Source organism: Pyricularia pennisetigena (assembly GCF_004337985.1).
Source record: "Pyricularia pennisetigena strain Br36 chromosome Unknown Pyricularia_pennisetigena_Br36_Scf_13, whole genome shotgun sequence".
NCBI lineage: Eukaryota > Fungi > Ascomycota > Sordariomycetes > Magnaporthales > Pyriculariaceae > Pyricularia > Pyricularia pennisetigena.
In genome coordinates this window covers 413226-429070 of record NW_021940925.1, presented here as the reverse complement: position 1 = coordinate 429070, position 15845 = coordinate 413226, and the positions used below count along the sequence as shown (strand labels likewise).

The 15845-nt window shown below is 35.6% G+C and overlaps 2 protein-coding genes across 2 annotated transcripts; both read right to left on the bottom strand.

The window, feature by feature from the left end:
- Window positions 1–277: 277 nt before the first annotated feature.
- PpBr36_11098 (uncharacterized protein) lies at window positions 278–696 on the bottom strand (the record flags this gene model as incomplete). The annotated part of the gene is made up of 2 exons (XM_029898202.1): window positions 278–436; window positions 673–696. 2 exons carry the CDS (start codon window positions 694–696, stop codon window positions 278–280), a joined length of 183 nt encoding a protein of 60 aa, XP_029743479.1.
- Window positions 697–13272: 12576 nt separating this feature from the next.
- Window positions 13273–13940, bottom strand: PpBr36_11097 (uncharacterized protein; the record flags this gene model as incomplete). The annotated part of the gene is made up of 3 exons (XM_029898201.1): window positions 13273–13618; window positions 13700–13728; window positions 13809–13940. 3 exons carry the CDS (start codon window positions 13938–13940, stop codon window positions 13273–13275), a joined length of 507 nt encoding a protein of 168 aa, XP_029743473.1.
- Between the last annotated feature and the right edge of the window lie 1905 nt (window positions 13941–15845).

Sequence of the window (15845 nt, the reverse complement as noted above, 5' to 3'; positions counted from 1 at the left end):
CGCCCCGGGCACCGTGGGTTTTCGGTGGGGACCGTGACGGAGAGCGGGGGCGTTTTTTCTCCCCTAACATTTGTAGGCGGAAGTGCTCCAATACTACGTTTTCGATCGATATCGCTAATTTGCGATAGTTTTTATATTTATCGCCCTCGTGGTTTCGCAGGATGCGGGCGAAATGGGCTTCGACGTTCTGGTACACCTTTTTCTGTATATCGACGTCCCGTTGCAGTTTTGTATTAATTGGGTTATATTAAACCAGGCGGCGCCGTCGCTCGGGGGGTTATTTTGCAGCCGCATCCTTTGCGGGTTCGGCGGCGCCGTGGTACGGCCGCTTCGGTTGCTGCGAATTTGGTACGTGTTGCGACCCAGTTAAGTCAGATGGCTGGGCCCGTGCAGGACCCCGATAAGGTCTGCGCGATGCTGCCGCCGCGGCAAATGCCTGTGAGGGCATCGCGGCCGCGGTCGAATAAGGGCGAAAATTTTCAATTTGTTAATGTTTCTGGTGTTTTAACTGCCGCCGCACTAGCAAAGGTGGGACTGCGGGGCTGTTATGTCGGAAGGATGATCGCTCATGCCAACTTCGAAATAATTCAATATTTCAATCGAATTCACCTTTTTCCCAAACAGTAAATCTTTTCCGTCAGCAACCATACATCTGTTTAACAGTTAGCCTACCTTACCTTTTTCAAAAAGCACCATTTTGTCAGCGTGTTTTATAAAAATCTTTAATTTTATTATTCCTGGTATAAAGGGTTTAATATTTCGCCGACGCGTTTTTTTAAAAAGATTGTCCGCCACCGCCGCGGTGGCTAATGCTTTAAAACGAACCAATTGCTTAATACGGTCCTCCTATCGCTGGGATTCGACATTATTTTGGCAGGTTCGCGAATTTTTAAACCCTGCAACGGTAGATTCGGCGGATTTATATATTATATTAATATTATTAAAATCGGTGGTATATACTAATTGTTCGATACAGGTTTTGGTGGATACGGTCCACCCTAACTTATATTATTGTTCGAAGGAACGGGAGGTATTAAACCAAACGGTTTATAATATATAGGATTTTAAACGGAAACGCGAATAATAAAATAAACGATTATATAATAGGTTAATTAAATTAAGCGGTTATAGGTATATTAGTTCCAACGTGGTTTTAATAAAAAATGGCAGCCAATATACTGCTTTAATTCGGATTTTAAATTCCTGCCCGAAAATATCGAAATTTTAAATACGTATAATATAAACCGCACATATTTCGCGTTAAGTAAATTATTGTTTTAACGATTTATAATATTAAATAAACCTTTAATTGCATTTAGGAAAACGAATATAAAGGATATTATAAATAGCGAATTGGACGGTTTTATTGTGTTATACCAAAATAGGTCGAAATAGCGGAAGGAAGGGGATTTGAAATTAAATTTTAAATTCCGCACCGAAACGGAGCGTATCGAAATTTTTGGGTTATATTTTGGAATTATTTTTAATAAAAAAAATACGGAAAAAATTAAAAATATTGCAAATAAAATTAGGGGTTTTTAAGTTGGAATAGCTTTTGGTGGAAGGACGATTTAATTATAATTTATATGTTGTTTGTACCTATTATTATATGGTTTATTATAAATTTTTAATCCTAGTTTAGCGAAAATTGCCAATATTTTAAACACGATATACAATAAACGGCGGTGCAATTTTATAACCTTGAATTTACCCGCCATTGTGCACCCGGGGTATTCTTATTTTAAAAATTCTTTTCGGAAGGAACCTTCCATTTTTCGAACGAATCCCTATTATCCTTTTCACCATTGTAAATGGCTGCTTCCTTATTATTTGAAAATTGCTTTTTTCAAATTATTGCAAATATCTATTTGCCCAAAAAGGGTTTCGAAATCGTCATCTACCTCTTGGGTAAAAACAAGAACTCCTTCATCCAAAGTTTTTCTACACTACACTTGCTTAACTGCCTCGATTTAATTTGGACATTTCAGGTGTTAATAAGCCATTATAAATTATTTCCACAATGCCGTTTATCCGCAGGAAGCTAGTTTTAAGGATTAACCCCAGGTTTGTACTACCGACAAAGTTTTTTACGAAAAATCCTTTTACATTTTTATATATAATAACGAAATTTTCACCTATAGCAACCATATTTGTTACGATCAAGGTATCGGGTAACCTGTTCTTATGGTAAAGTACAGTGGGTTAAAGCAACTGAGCGTCTAAACTGGGTAGCGGGGGTTTTCAATAACTGGGGGTGAAATTATAATCGTTCTCAAGTAAATATTGAGGTTAATTAGAGTTTGATTGCTGTTCAGCAATCCTAAAATCGAATCTATTTATATGGTAATAAGCGCGTTTTATATAAATTATATTCTAAATATAATCTCCTTTAATCTGTTACAAATTACAAAAATCACTTCTCCTAATTTGTTATAATTTTTTAAGGATTACTAAAATCACTTTTTTGGCGATTACGTGGTATTACGTAATCCCTTTTTTTACGTAATTTTATTTCCTATCGGTCGGTGTTTTTTCAGGCCGTATATTATTAGGAGGGGTGTAACCCCGCCTGGCCTTACTGGTATTAGCCCAATTTGTTTGGTCGTAATATTAACATTCCTTTTTTTTAACCAAATCCCTTTAGCTTTTAAATAATCCGTGTTCCCCTAATTTTTATTTTTGGTTTTTTTCCTTCCTGGTTAATTTTTTCGCGCTATATTTAATCGCGTAATTAAATCGAAATTTGGTCGTTCGTCGACAAAACGTCGCCACGCCCTTTTTGCTTTCCTATTATCGACCGATATTATCGAAATATTTTCCTATAATCCCTATTATACCAAAAGCGTATTATTTTGTTAAATATTTCCGCAGGATTTTATTCGGTATATAAAATACGTTCGTTCCAGCCGTTTTAGGTGCGACGTATTGGGTTTATCCGTTGTTTAAATTCGTTATATTGGTCGCCAATATTCGAAATTGGATACGGAAATTAAAACGTTGGAAAAACAGATTTATACGCAGCAGGCGAAATTGCTTCGTTTGCGAAAACAAAAAAAATTGTAATTTAAAAAAATAATACGGGTTATATTTCGCGGAATTAACGATTTGGAGGAATTGGATCGCGTGGAACGTAAAAAAACAAAATAAAAAGAGCGCCGGCGATCGGCCGAAATTTTTCCTAAAATGTCCCTGGAATCGCTTTTTCCGGATTCCAATTTTGTCTGGGATTCGACCTTCCCAATAAATTTTTGAAATCTTTTTTTATTGAATAAAATAAATATTTTTGCGCAATATTCGGTCGGTAAATTATTTTATTTATATATTTTAATTTATAATATATATTAATCGTTTTTTTGTAAATTCGTTTGGTGGTATGGTTTCGAATCCTAATCGGTCTTTAGTTTTTGGGAATGGTAAATAATGCTTTTTTAGGTCGTCCTTTTTTTTTGGTTAATTTGTTCGCAAATCCAATTCCTGGTAATATTAACGGAATAGTTTTTGGCAATTTTGGAAATGGTTAAAAAATTCCCAAATATTTTTTTCGTATCCGTAATTTTCCCATTTAATAAAATATTTTATTTTACCGTGGTTACGTTTATAATCCAATATTCGTTCGACGTCGTATATTTTTTTTGCGTCGATTTCGATTGTTTTTTATATATTGGTACCGGGTGGTGCTGGTTCCAATAATAATACGTGGAACGTTGGGTGGATTTTTATAATTCCTAATAATAATAATCTGTAATTGGTTTCGCTAATTTTTTTATCGATTTTAAAAAATCCAAACTTTTTAAAATTAAATTTGCTATTTGGTCGTTGTGTTTTAATATTGCGTCGAATAAAATAAACGTTATTTCCTTGTTAAAAAGATAATCCCTTTATCCGATATTGGTTGGCGTATTTGATCATTTTTCTTCGTACGAATTCCAATTCCTGTTGGAATTTTTGGTGGAATTTTCGTAATTCGTTTATTTATTTATCGGCTCGTGGGGCCGTAATCGTGGTTTTCGGTTTTCCATATACCGTAAGGTTAAATCCGTAATTGGTATAAAACGGGGTTATCTTAATATTTTCGTTTTTTAAGCTATTATATACAAATTATGCTGTAAATAATAATTATACCCAATTATCCTATTTATGGTTTATATAATATTTTAAATATTGTTTTAATATTTGGTTTGCTCGTTCTATTTATCCGTTTATTAATAGGTGGAATATTATAAATAATTTGTGGTTAACTTTTAATTATTCCAGCAAAAATTTCCAGAATTTTAATGTAAAAAATTTATCTTTATCCGTAATAATGTTTTTTGGAAATCCGTGGTTGTTGATAATTATATGTAGGAATGTGTAAGCGATTTTTTCGGCGTTACTACTTTCCTTATAAAATAAGAAATAGGCGTATTTAGTAAATTTATTCATTATAACTAATATATTATCGTATTTAATTTTAATAAATGGTTTTTCGGAAGGTGGTAATTTAACGATAAAATCCATTATAATAATTTGCCAAATTTTATCAGGGGTTGGTAAAAGCTGTAAAAGCCCGTAAGGTTTGTGTTTGGCGGATTTGCTTTTTGCGCAAAATTCGCAATTTTTAATAGTTTTTCGTACTTTTTATCGTATTCCTTTAAAATTATAATGCTATTTTAACCGTTTCTATATTTTGGAAATTCTTTAATATCCGTAAATTTTGCTTTCGTGGATTTCCCTTTTTTTTTGGTATAATTACCGTATTAGTCGTTATAAAACTTCGGTGGGTTGGTAAAAGGTTTCCGTTGTCGTTTACCGTAAAAATTTTCCGTATTTCTTCGGGTATTATATTTTTATAATTTGGTCTTTTGCTAAAGGCGTCGGCCCTGCCATTTTCTGTTCCTTTTCGGTAAATAATTTTAAAATGGAATTTTAATAGGAATTTTGCCCATTTAATTTGTCGTTTATTTAACATTTTACTGGTAATAAAATGGGTCAGGTTTTCTTAGTCCGTATAAATTTAATATTTCGTATTTAATTCCGGATAACTGTGGCTTCTATTCTTTAAATGTTCGGATAATAACCGTAAATTTTTTATCGTGGATTTGGTAATTAAATTCTGGTTTATGTAATTTTTGTGAAAAAAAGGCGCAAAAATGCAGGCGTTTTTCTTCGTTTCGTTGGTTAAATTGTCCTCCGATTACGTAATCGGATACGTCGGTTTCGATTTCGAAAAATTTCGTTGGGTTTAATATTTTAAGGATCGGTTTTTATGCTATTGCATTTTATAATTGTTCGAAAACTTGCTGTATTTATTCCGTCCATTGGAATTTTAAATCCTTTTTGGTTATATTGGTTAATAAGGTGGCGATCGCGCCGTAACCTTTAATAGATTTTTTGTAAAAATTTACAAATCCAAAAAATACCCGAACGTTTTTTACGTTTTATAATTGGAATTATTCCTTTATTGTTTGGATTTTTAATTTTTCCATCCTAATTTTTCCAGGGGCGATAATATATCTTAAAAAATTAATTTATTTGCTGTAACAAATGCATTTTTCGGGTTTAATTAAGAGTTTAACGTTTTGTAGCTTTTATAAAATTTTGTGGACGTATTTTTTATGTTTTTCCAACGTTTTGGAAAAAATAAAGATATCGTCCAGGTAAATAACGATAAAAATATTTAAACATTCCCTAAAAACGTGGTTAATTATGGTTTAAAAGGTTGCGGGGGCGTTGGTAAAACCGAAAAATATTACCAGGTATTTGTAATATTTTCGTTTAATGCGAAATGCTATTTTCCATTTTTCGCCTTCTTTTATACGGATTAAATTATATATTTTTTTAAAATTTAATATTATAAATTATTATATTTGGTAAAATATATTTCGAAGTTCTCCTATTAATGGGAACGGGTAGCAATTTTTTATTATAATGTCGTTTAATTGTTTGTAATCCACGTATAATCGTAATTTTCCGTTTTTTTTTGGTACGAAAAGGATTGGGTATCCTGCTGGTAATGTTAATGGTTTAATATAGCCTTTTTTAAAGTTTTCCGCGAGGTATTCGTTTAAAACCTCCATTTATATCGGATTTAAACCGTATATTTTATGGAATTTTGGTTAAATTCCTTTTTTTAATAGTATTTCGTGGTCGAATGGACTATGTTCGGGTAATCTTATTTCGAGTTTTTGGTTAAATAATCGTGTATAATTTTGGTATTTTTTTAAGATTTTGCCGTTTTTAATTTGTTTTTTCGTAATTTATATTGTATAGTTGGATCGGTTTTAACCTGTAAATAATCGCTTTTTTCCGATATTGGTTCCGGGGTTGGTCGTCCTTCCTATAAATACGCCTTTTATTTTATTTAATCCTTCCGTTTTTTATATTTTCTGTATAAACCTTACTATATTGGAAATCGTTTAATAATTAAATGCTTTTCCCATTAAATTTGGCCTATAATCCAATTTATCCGGGGATTGCTTTTTTTAAACCAGGGAATTCCTAAAATTATATTTTTGTTCCTTATTTCCGTAATATTTAAAATAATTTGTTTTTTTCGTCTATAATTTTCCATCCAAAAGTGTACGGTTTTTGTTTCGATGGTACCGTTCCCGTATAAAATTGCCTTTTTTTACGGTTTATAATCGATATGGTTTTTTCTTTTGTTACCAAAATATTCGTCGTTTTTTCACGATTTTTGGAAAAATGTAATTACTTTATACTCCGCTGTTAAAAAGCGTTCGTATAAGTTTTCCATTAAATCGTATATTTAGGAATATATATTCGTGTACTACCTTCGTGGTTTGCGTAACGTTTAAGGTTTTTTATTCCGTTTTTGTTGCTACCGTTTGGTGCCTTGTACCGCTTGGTTGTCCTAGTTTTTTAGTTTGCTGGATTCGCGTCGTGGGTTTTTATTTTTTTTATTTCGGGGCGTATGGCTATTTTTAACGTTAATTTTATTAAATCGGTACCCTGTTGGTGCAGGCGTTTTTCGTACGTTCGTGGGTATTTCGTTATTTTTAACGTTGGGGTTCCACACGATTTTGGTTATGGGTGCGGGTCCGGGTTATCGTAATTTCGTTTCGTGCTATACCTGTATTTTGGTTAATATATATATTTTGCAAATGTTTCGGGTACATTCGTACTATGGGAATTGTTTTTAATTATAGCATATTATGGGGTAATCGTTATAAAAGGTAAAAATTACCGCTGGTTCGGTGTTAAATTTTATTTTAATTTCCCAATTGGGTAATTCCGTGGTGGTATATATTTTATGGATATTTGTTGTTTTGCGTCGTCGTGGAAAAAAATCGTGGACTATTTTTCTGCTAAAATGCAATCCGCAATTGTTTTTAAGATATTTTACCCAAAAAATTTCTGTATATTTGGAATATTTGGTATCCAAAATTGGGTGGTTTCTGAAAATTGGATCGATTAATTTTATAAAGTTTTATATTTATATTCGAAATAACATTTCGGGAAATTGTATTAATTGGTCGTTTCGGTATAACTCAATAAATTTCTTTTTATATATAAAGGGGTTATTTTCTTTTACTGCATTATATAGGTTTGAAAATTTAATTTTTTTTCGTTAAATTCGTTTTTTAACTCGTTATTAAATTTGTCCGTTGGGGTTTATTGGATTATCCGGATGCGGTGGGTTTATCCCAATGGTTTTAATTTTAATTTTTCTAAAATATTTAATTCCGTAAATTCGGGTAATTTGGCGTTTTACCTGCGTAATTGTACCGGTGGTCTGGTTTTAATAAATACGCGGTTTCCTATTATTAGGGTCCGAATATTTTTAAATTTTTATGGGTATTATCCTGCGTCCATTTTTACGCTGTTATGGATTATGCAATTATCGTCGTAATATATGGTCCAGCTTTTTAAATTGTATTAATCCGGTGGTATTTGTTAGTGGGTAATAGTATTTTATCCTCGTGGTTTTTTAAAATTGGGGTATAAATCCGGAATATTTTGGGGATAAAATTTGGTTATATATTTTAGTTTTTCACATTTAAAACATTTACTATTTTTGGGATTTTTACGAGGTTTTTTATATTAGGTCGCGTTAAAGTCCATAAATCCGTTATATATTCCGTAGGAAATATTATATTAGCGAAACGGTTTAGGGTATTCATATTTACGTCCTATATTGGTTTATCGCAAAATTGGTCCTTATACGTTACATCCTTCGCGTCGTTCCAATTTTCGTTCGTATAATCGGTTATCGATTTTAATTATTAATTTTACGTATTTAATTAGGGTATCGGGTCGTTTTTTTTTAACAAATTGGTTTTTAATTTTTTTTTAAATCCCGTATAAAAGCGTGCCATTAGGGTTTCGGGGCCCCATAATAATTTAGCGGTAATTTGTCGAAATTTACTGGTATATTTGGATGCCGATTTGGTTTAGGTAAAACGTACCAATTTACGTTTAACCGTGCGTTCCTCGTTTGGGTTACCGAATACTCCCTTAAAACATTTTTCGAAATTCTCGTAATCGTCGAAAATGCGGTTAATTTTAATTTTACGGTTTTTTTCCTCATTATAATCCAAATAATTTCGTAAAATTGGTTTAAACCAGGTAAACGTATCGCCTTTTAATAGCGAGGCTGCGTAGGTAGCCTTTTTTGCGTTATTATCGAAATTATCTTCGTTAAAATAAAAATAGGCCCGGGTTCCCGTAAGGAATCCTTGCAAAATATTTGGGGTATTATTATAAAATAATAATAAAAGGCATTTAATGTAATTTTTATTAATTCGATTAATTTGTTCGGTTATTCGTTCCTGGAATTGTCGATTTTTTATTTGGAACGTCGCGACTATTTAACGCAAAGCGTTAGCGCTGGCCGGAACGTTAATGGTAAAAAAGGTTTAAAAAGTGGTTTTGTTGGAAAATATTGTTTCGGCGATATTCTTCGGTATATTTTAAAACAAAATATTAAATAAAAACAATTAAAATGTTACGATTAAAGTATTGGGTGACTTGTTTTTATAATAAAATATAATGGGTTAAAACAATTGAGCGTTTAAACTGGGTAGCGGGGGTTTTTAATAATTGGGGGTAAAATTATAATCGTTTTTAAATAAATATTGAGGTTAATTAAAATTTAATTGCTGTTTAACAATCCTAAAATCGAATTTATTTATATAATAATAAACGCGTTTTATATAAACTATATTCCAAATGTAATTTCCTTTAATTTGTTACAGATTATAGAAATCACTTTTCCTAATCTGTTATAATTTTTTAAGGATCACTGAAATTATTTTTTTGGCGATTACGTGGTGTTACGTGATCCCTTCCTTTACGTAATCTTGTTTCCTGTCGGTCGGTGTTTTTTCAGGCCGTGTGTTGTCAGGAGGGGTGTGACCCCGCCTGGCCTCACTGGTACTGGCCCAACTTGTCTGGTCGTAACAATATTATCGATAAAGTTTTTAAAGATTTTTTTCCTCGGTTATCGTTTTTTTTTTTTAATTTCGAACTGTCCGACGGGATTTCCTGGGATCCTAATTTCGATAATATGGTTAACTTGGACCAATTTTTAAACTAAAATCGTTATCGGGGATGCTAAAGCTGGATATTACGGGCGATTGGATCGGGAAATAATGGTAATTAGGGTGGCGGACCAAAATAATATTATTATTTAATCTTCCTAGGGTAGCAACGAATGGTTAATAATAACCAGGGCCATAACAAAAATATATAAAGGTCCCGCAACCGTTTTTCGTCAAAATATATTAATTAGACGAATTTACGTTTTGGTCCTGTATTTGCACGCTAATCCCGCGATTGCCAACCAGGTTAATAATTAGTCTCAGTGCTCAGACTAGACCCCCCTGCTTCGCAGTGGGGACCGATCGCTCCATGTACCTTTCAGCCACATGGCTTTTCGACCAATTACATTGGCCGAAAAGATCGCGCTCGTTCTAGTCTGAGGACATCTTGTCGCATTTCGCCGTTCATGGCGGTACCACCAACGATAATTTGTCGCATTTCGCCGTTTATAACGGTATTTTTAATAATATATTTAATATTACGATATCGTTTATGATTATTTGATTAATATAAGGATAATTTGTGGTATTTTGCCGTTTGTAGCGGGTAAATGCAATATATTCGCATTATAATGGTAAAAGAAAATAGTATACCCATAATATGCAGTTGAATATTCGTATAAAGAAATAAATAAAAATTATAAAAATATATAGTAATTTGCGTTAGATTTATTGGAGTTTGCTGAGTATTTGAATGCCGGCCGCGTTTTTATAGCTACTATATTTGGAAAGATATTAAAATATTAAATAAAATCTGTAATTTTTTATTATATTTAATTCTTGTTTTAAATAATGGTATGCAATAATTATCTTAATTTAGTTTACAGTTTTTATATCTTAGTAGACTTAATACTGCAAAATGCATGCAATTATCGATTAAAACAAAAGTTTTATTAATATTCTTATATAAATTAACAATTTATTAAGAAATGATATAATCTACGCAAATATTGGTAAAATGAGGATATTTTCACTTTATATATTCTTTAATCAATTTCCTAGTAGATTCTATATAAGTTCTTTTTTTATAAATTTTATTCAATTAAACAAAGCAAAAAATACAAAAAAAACACAAATTTAGCATTTTTTTATATAAAAACATAAGAAGGGCCGGTATTGCAAATCGGGTTTTACGTTAACGTTTATTTATATATATAGTCCACCTTTTCAAATTTTGGTTTTAGTAATGTTAAAATTGGTAAAAATGTAAAAGCATTTCGATGGTAAAATATATATAAAATTGGATATACCTTACCTATCCGCATATTTAAGGGCTTATATAACTAGGTGTACGTACAAAAATGTAATATTATATTAGGTATATATATACCACCCCCCACGTGCAAAAACCACAAAATTCTGCTGCAAAACAAAAATAATATAAAATTAATTAAATAAAACAAAAAAAATTTATAAAATACACATTTACCATTTGTTTTTATTAAACAGTTTTCAAAGCCGATATTGTAAGTACGATTGGACCTGGACGTTTGTCTATATACGTAATCGAATTTCTGAAGTTTTGGTTTTATTATCGTTAAAACTGGTAAAAATATAAACGAGTTTCGATTGTAAATTATATATAAAAAAGTATATACTTTGCCTATCCGCTTATTTAACTGCTTATATAATCCGATAAAAGCACCAAAATCTCTCATAGCGATATATACATATATACGACCCTCCACGTGCAAAGAGTATAAAATTTGGTCCAAGTTTAAAAATAATATTAAAAAAAATCGAAATTCGAAAAAAAAATCGAAAAAACAGTACCGCCATGAACGGATTAAGGGCGGGCTATATCCAACTTTTAATTGGCGTACCGGGTGCAAAAAGTTTTGGATTTATGAAAAAGGCCTAACAATTCCTATCTTCAACGATATTTTCTTTTTTCGATATTTTGCGTGGTTGTGGAATAATAAGGGAGTGTCGGTCGCAAAAAGGCCAAAAATACCGCCATGAACGGCGAAAATCGACAAGTTGTCCTCAGACCTGAACCAGAGCGTTCTTTGGATGGACCCACAGGTACATTGCAAAGCCGCAATTGAGCCACGCTCAATTGTGGAGCTCTGGGCTTCAGGGATGAGCCCTGAGACTAGTTAATAATAATTATCTGGACACAGCCCTCTCCTGCTCTGGATTAACGGGTAGCGAAGCTTAAAACTGAATTCTCATATTTAATAGCTATGGTTAAAAAGCAGGTTTGCACCATTATACACTTTTTTACTTGCATTGGGACGCCTGGGATTTTGGGACTTTCCGCGCCAGGGAAGTTTTTTTTTCGGGGTTAGTTGTTTAATTTGGATCTTTTTTTTGAAATTATTCGAGTGAAAGAACGTTTTCGGGCTTTTTCACACCTTTCGATGTTTGTGCATGCAGCCGATCCCACGTCAAGTATCAGGAATAGGCGTGTCAGCGATATTGGAGTGTTTTGCTGAGATGTCCGGCAGCGCCTTAGCAGCCGGGTGGGATATACCCTGGTGGCAAAGTCGGGTATGATCTTTAGCTTATTGAGCTTTTCCGCTTTTTAAATAAGCCATTGAATATGATGTCCACTAATTGAATAATATGACAAGCAGACATTTGAGTTTCGCAAGCCATTCTTGCAACTCTTTCAGTTTTGAACCGGAGCTTGCCTAAAAGGCTGAAAAAGATTCGCATTAGCGAGTACAAGTATGGCGGCTTATCATATTTTCGAAGGGCTTCGTTTCGATACCCAGCCTAAAATCTTCTTCAGGAACATAGGATCCTAATTCAAACGAGTCAGTCTTTATCATTCAAATTCATCAATGTGACAAAACATGCAACCTATCATAGCGGATCGGAACACTTCCGGAAGCCGAAAGATGCAGGGTTATCTAGGCGGCCTTGGAAGTAGGATTCCATTCGCAGGCCTCCTGGGCTGTCGGTGTTGTCGTCCCCGTCGCAGATTGTAGCCCACCTCTGCAAATCCTTGTTTTGCTGCACGGAATGCGCTTCCGATACCTTCTGTCTTACGAGTCATCCGCTCATTTTCTAGTTGATATTGTCCCGGACTGGGGACAATTTGAGGAATCTAGAAGGTTATAATTATTGGGCGCATCAATTAACGCGCTTTGCTAGGGACGCCATGTAACCACAATGGAACGCAGGAGGGCGTGTCGCGTTGTGACGGGCACTAACAGCTAGGGGCTGAGAAGAGACCTTCGTTCCAATTTCCTGTTTTGCTCTATTACTGTGACTCATGTGCATTTACCTCCCCTGTCGGGTGTTGAAATTCCCCTCCGCCCTGGTCCAAGCCCTGCGAGCCTGGCCAACAAAATATTCGCTACGCAAGTTTTGTTGGCCTGGCCTTGTTCGCCAAGTGGTTCGCAACCATAAATATTGTTCATGCGTATGCAGGCCGCGCCCAACTTGGATGCGACCAACACACGTGAGGTTGTATTTGCATGTTCGTCACACCGGCCTTGCGGCGAGAACACCTCCGCATTGCCACAACGAAGTCCGTTTATCCTTTAGGACTGCCGGCAAGGGGTAGAGGTTACCCGAGGCCCATACAGCTCGCGAAAGGAAACAAGTGAGGACTGGCAAGCCAAAGAAAAGGCTGTTCTAGGGAAAAGTAGAACTAAGTGGCTATTTTGAAGGGGTCCTGGGGAATCTGAGCCGACGGTCCCGACAATGTCGAACATTGAGGCTTCTTTCCCTGGACACTTGCTCACTCTATATCCAGCCCGTCGCACCCTTTGCCATGATCCTACTTCAAGGCAACCCACTCTCCGTCGTAATACGCATACCACGATTTATTTTCTTCGTTCCATTCTCCATTCTGCCAGTTCTCGCCGTCCCACCACAAGACCTGTCCATTTTCATCAAGCTCCCACTGTAGGCTCGGGTCGGACTGGGATCGAGAGCTCCCACCCTTGCCTTTGGTCTTTAGCTTGCCCTTATCTTTAGCTTTCTCTCTTGCGACGGCCCAGTCGATGTTTCCGTTCTCGTGGAGGTGGCCGCTCGCAATCCTTTTCTCCTTCGCATTCGTTACAGAGAAACTGAGTACGTTCGAGTGATCAGGGTTGGTGTGAGACTGGTGCGCCTTGCTTCCGCTGGATAGGTTCTAAAATTAGAATACTAAATTTAAATGCTTAACTGAATTCAAGGAAAACGGAGAAGCAAAAGGAGCTTACTGGAATCTAACGGCATCTGCTTCTGGAAACTGTGGTGGAAAATCACTGGTAAGTAAAATTCGTTGGCAGTCCCGTTAAGGTGTATCAAGTCTGATATGCAAGCGCTTACAGTTTCCTTCGCTGCATGCGACATATCCACGATGAGGGGTTTCCAATGTTTGCCACTCATCTTTTCGACAGCGTGAACGCTTGTATCGCCAAGGACCCTGAGGACCATCTTCCCAGCACTTTTAGAAGACATATTGTCGATTTCTAGGACAAAGGTGATTCAGTAAGCAAGGCAGGAATACGCTGCGGCAGGAGAACATAAAATATATTAGCGGACTGGGAACAAGGAGAGTACCAATCTCCTGCGTAGAAACCGGGGCGGAACTGACGACACTCTTATACGTAGAGGATGTCGAAGAGTATGCTACCCTCAAAAGCGGCCATTTGATGATAACGTTGGGCTCCACATCTCCGACCCCCCTAAAGTCCGGCCCCTAAAAATATCTACTCAGCCACGTCAACCCTTTGTTTTATTTTATAAATATCTAGACGAATTTTTCACTTTAGAACTTGCATTTTGAAGATTCTTGCTCCAAACTTTCCAATGAAACAGTACACTGAAAATCAGCTTCTTGCTGCCATTTCTGACATAAGAAATGGCAAATCAGTTCACAAAACCTCGCAAAAATGGGGTATTCCTCGGAGTACCCTTCACGATCGTTTAAAGGGGGCCCAGTCAATTCAACAAGCGAAAAGATTTTGTCAAAGGCTTTCACAGGAGCAGGAGACCTATTTGGCAGATTGGGTACTTGCGCAGGCCGCGTTAGGCCTTCCGCCAACGCATCAAGAACTACGCTATTTTGCGGAACGAATTCTTCAGGCCGCCGGAGAAAGAAAAAGCCTTGGGAAACATTGGGTTAGCCGTTTTATAGCCCGATATCCAATTTTGAAAACCCAAAGGCCCCGGCGAATAGAAAATGCCCGGGTTAATGGGGCTACAACCGAGGTAATTAAATCTTGGTGGTCCTATTTGAAAAATCCCGTTATCGATACTATAAAACCGGCCAACCGTTGGAATATGGACGAAACAGGTATAATGGAAGGCAAAGGATCTAATGGCCTGGTGTTAGGGCGTAATAAAATCCGGCCATTACAGCGAAAAGAGCCTGGAACGCGGGGTTGGACGAGCATAATCGAATGTGTATCAGCTACGGGGGCTGTTATACCTCCCCTCGTTATATTTAAGGGGAAAAACGTACAGCAACAATGGTTTCCAGCTGATTTAAGTCCTTTCGATACCTGGCAATTTCATGCAACAGAAAACGGGTGGACAAATAATGAAACAGGTATCGAATGGTTAAAAAAGGTGTTTATTCCAAATACCCAACCTTTAACTCCTGAAAAGCGTTTATTAGTTCTCGACGGCCACGGATCACACGTCAGCGACGAGTTTATGCTTGTTTGCCTCCAAAATAATATTCAGCTTTTATATTTACCTCCTCATTCGTCGCACGTTCTTCAACCGTTGGATTTATCGGTTTTTGGGCCGTTAAAGGAAGCTTATCGACGTCACCTGGGATTTGTAAACCAGTTTTGCTGTTCAACGGTTGTTGGGAAACGAAACTTTCTACTTTGCTATCGAAAAGCCAGATCAAAAGCATTTATAGCAAAAACCATTCAATCTGGTTGGCGTACGACGGGGTTATGGCCGGTGAACTTGGCAAAACCACTTTTAAACCCGTTTTTATTAGAAAATAGCAACGCCAACGTCGAAAAAGGTAGAAATAACGGCTTCCAAAGGGATAAAACACCGGAAAGCCCAAACCAAAAAATTAACGACCAATCTTTACTTATTTGGAAAACCCCTAAAACGACCCGAGATATTCGACTTCAACTACAGGAAATTTCCCGGTCCGAAAAAAGTAACGCCACTTCACGGCTTTTGTTTGCAAAAGTCCAAAAAAGCTTCGAAACCAAGGATATCTTATTGGCTGAAGCTCAGCAAAAAATCAGTTTGTTAAAAGCAAAATTGGAGGCGGTACGGCCGGTCAAAAGGAAAAGGGTAATTCCGGATCCCAACGAGCTTTTGGTCAGCAAAAAAAACGTTTATGAAGCACAGGAAAATAATAGGGACTGTTTAGAGGATTTGAACGATGGA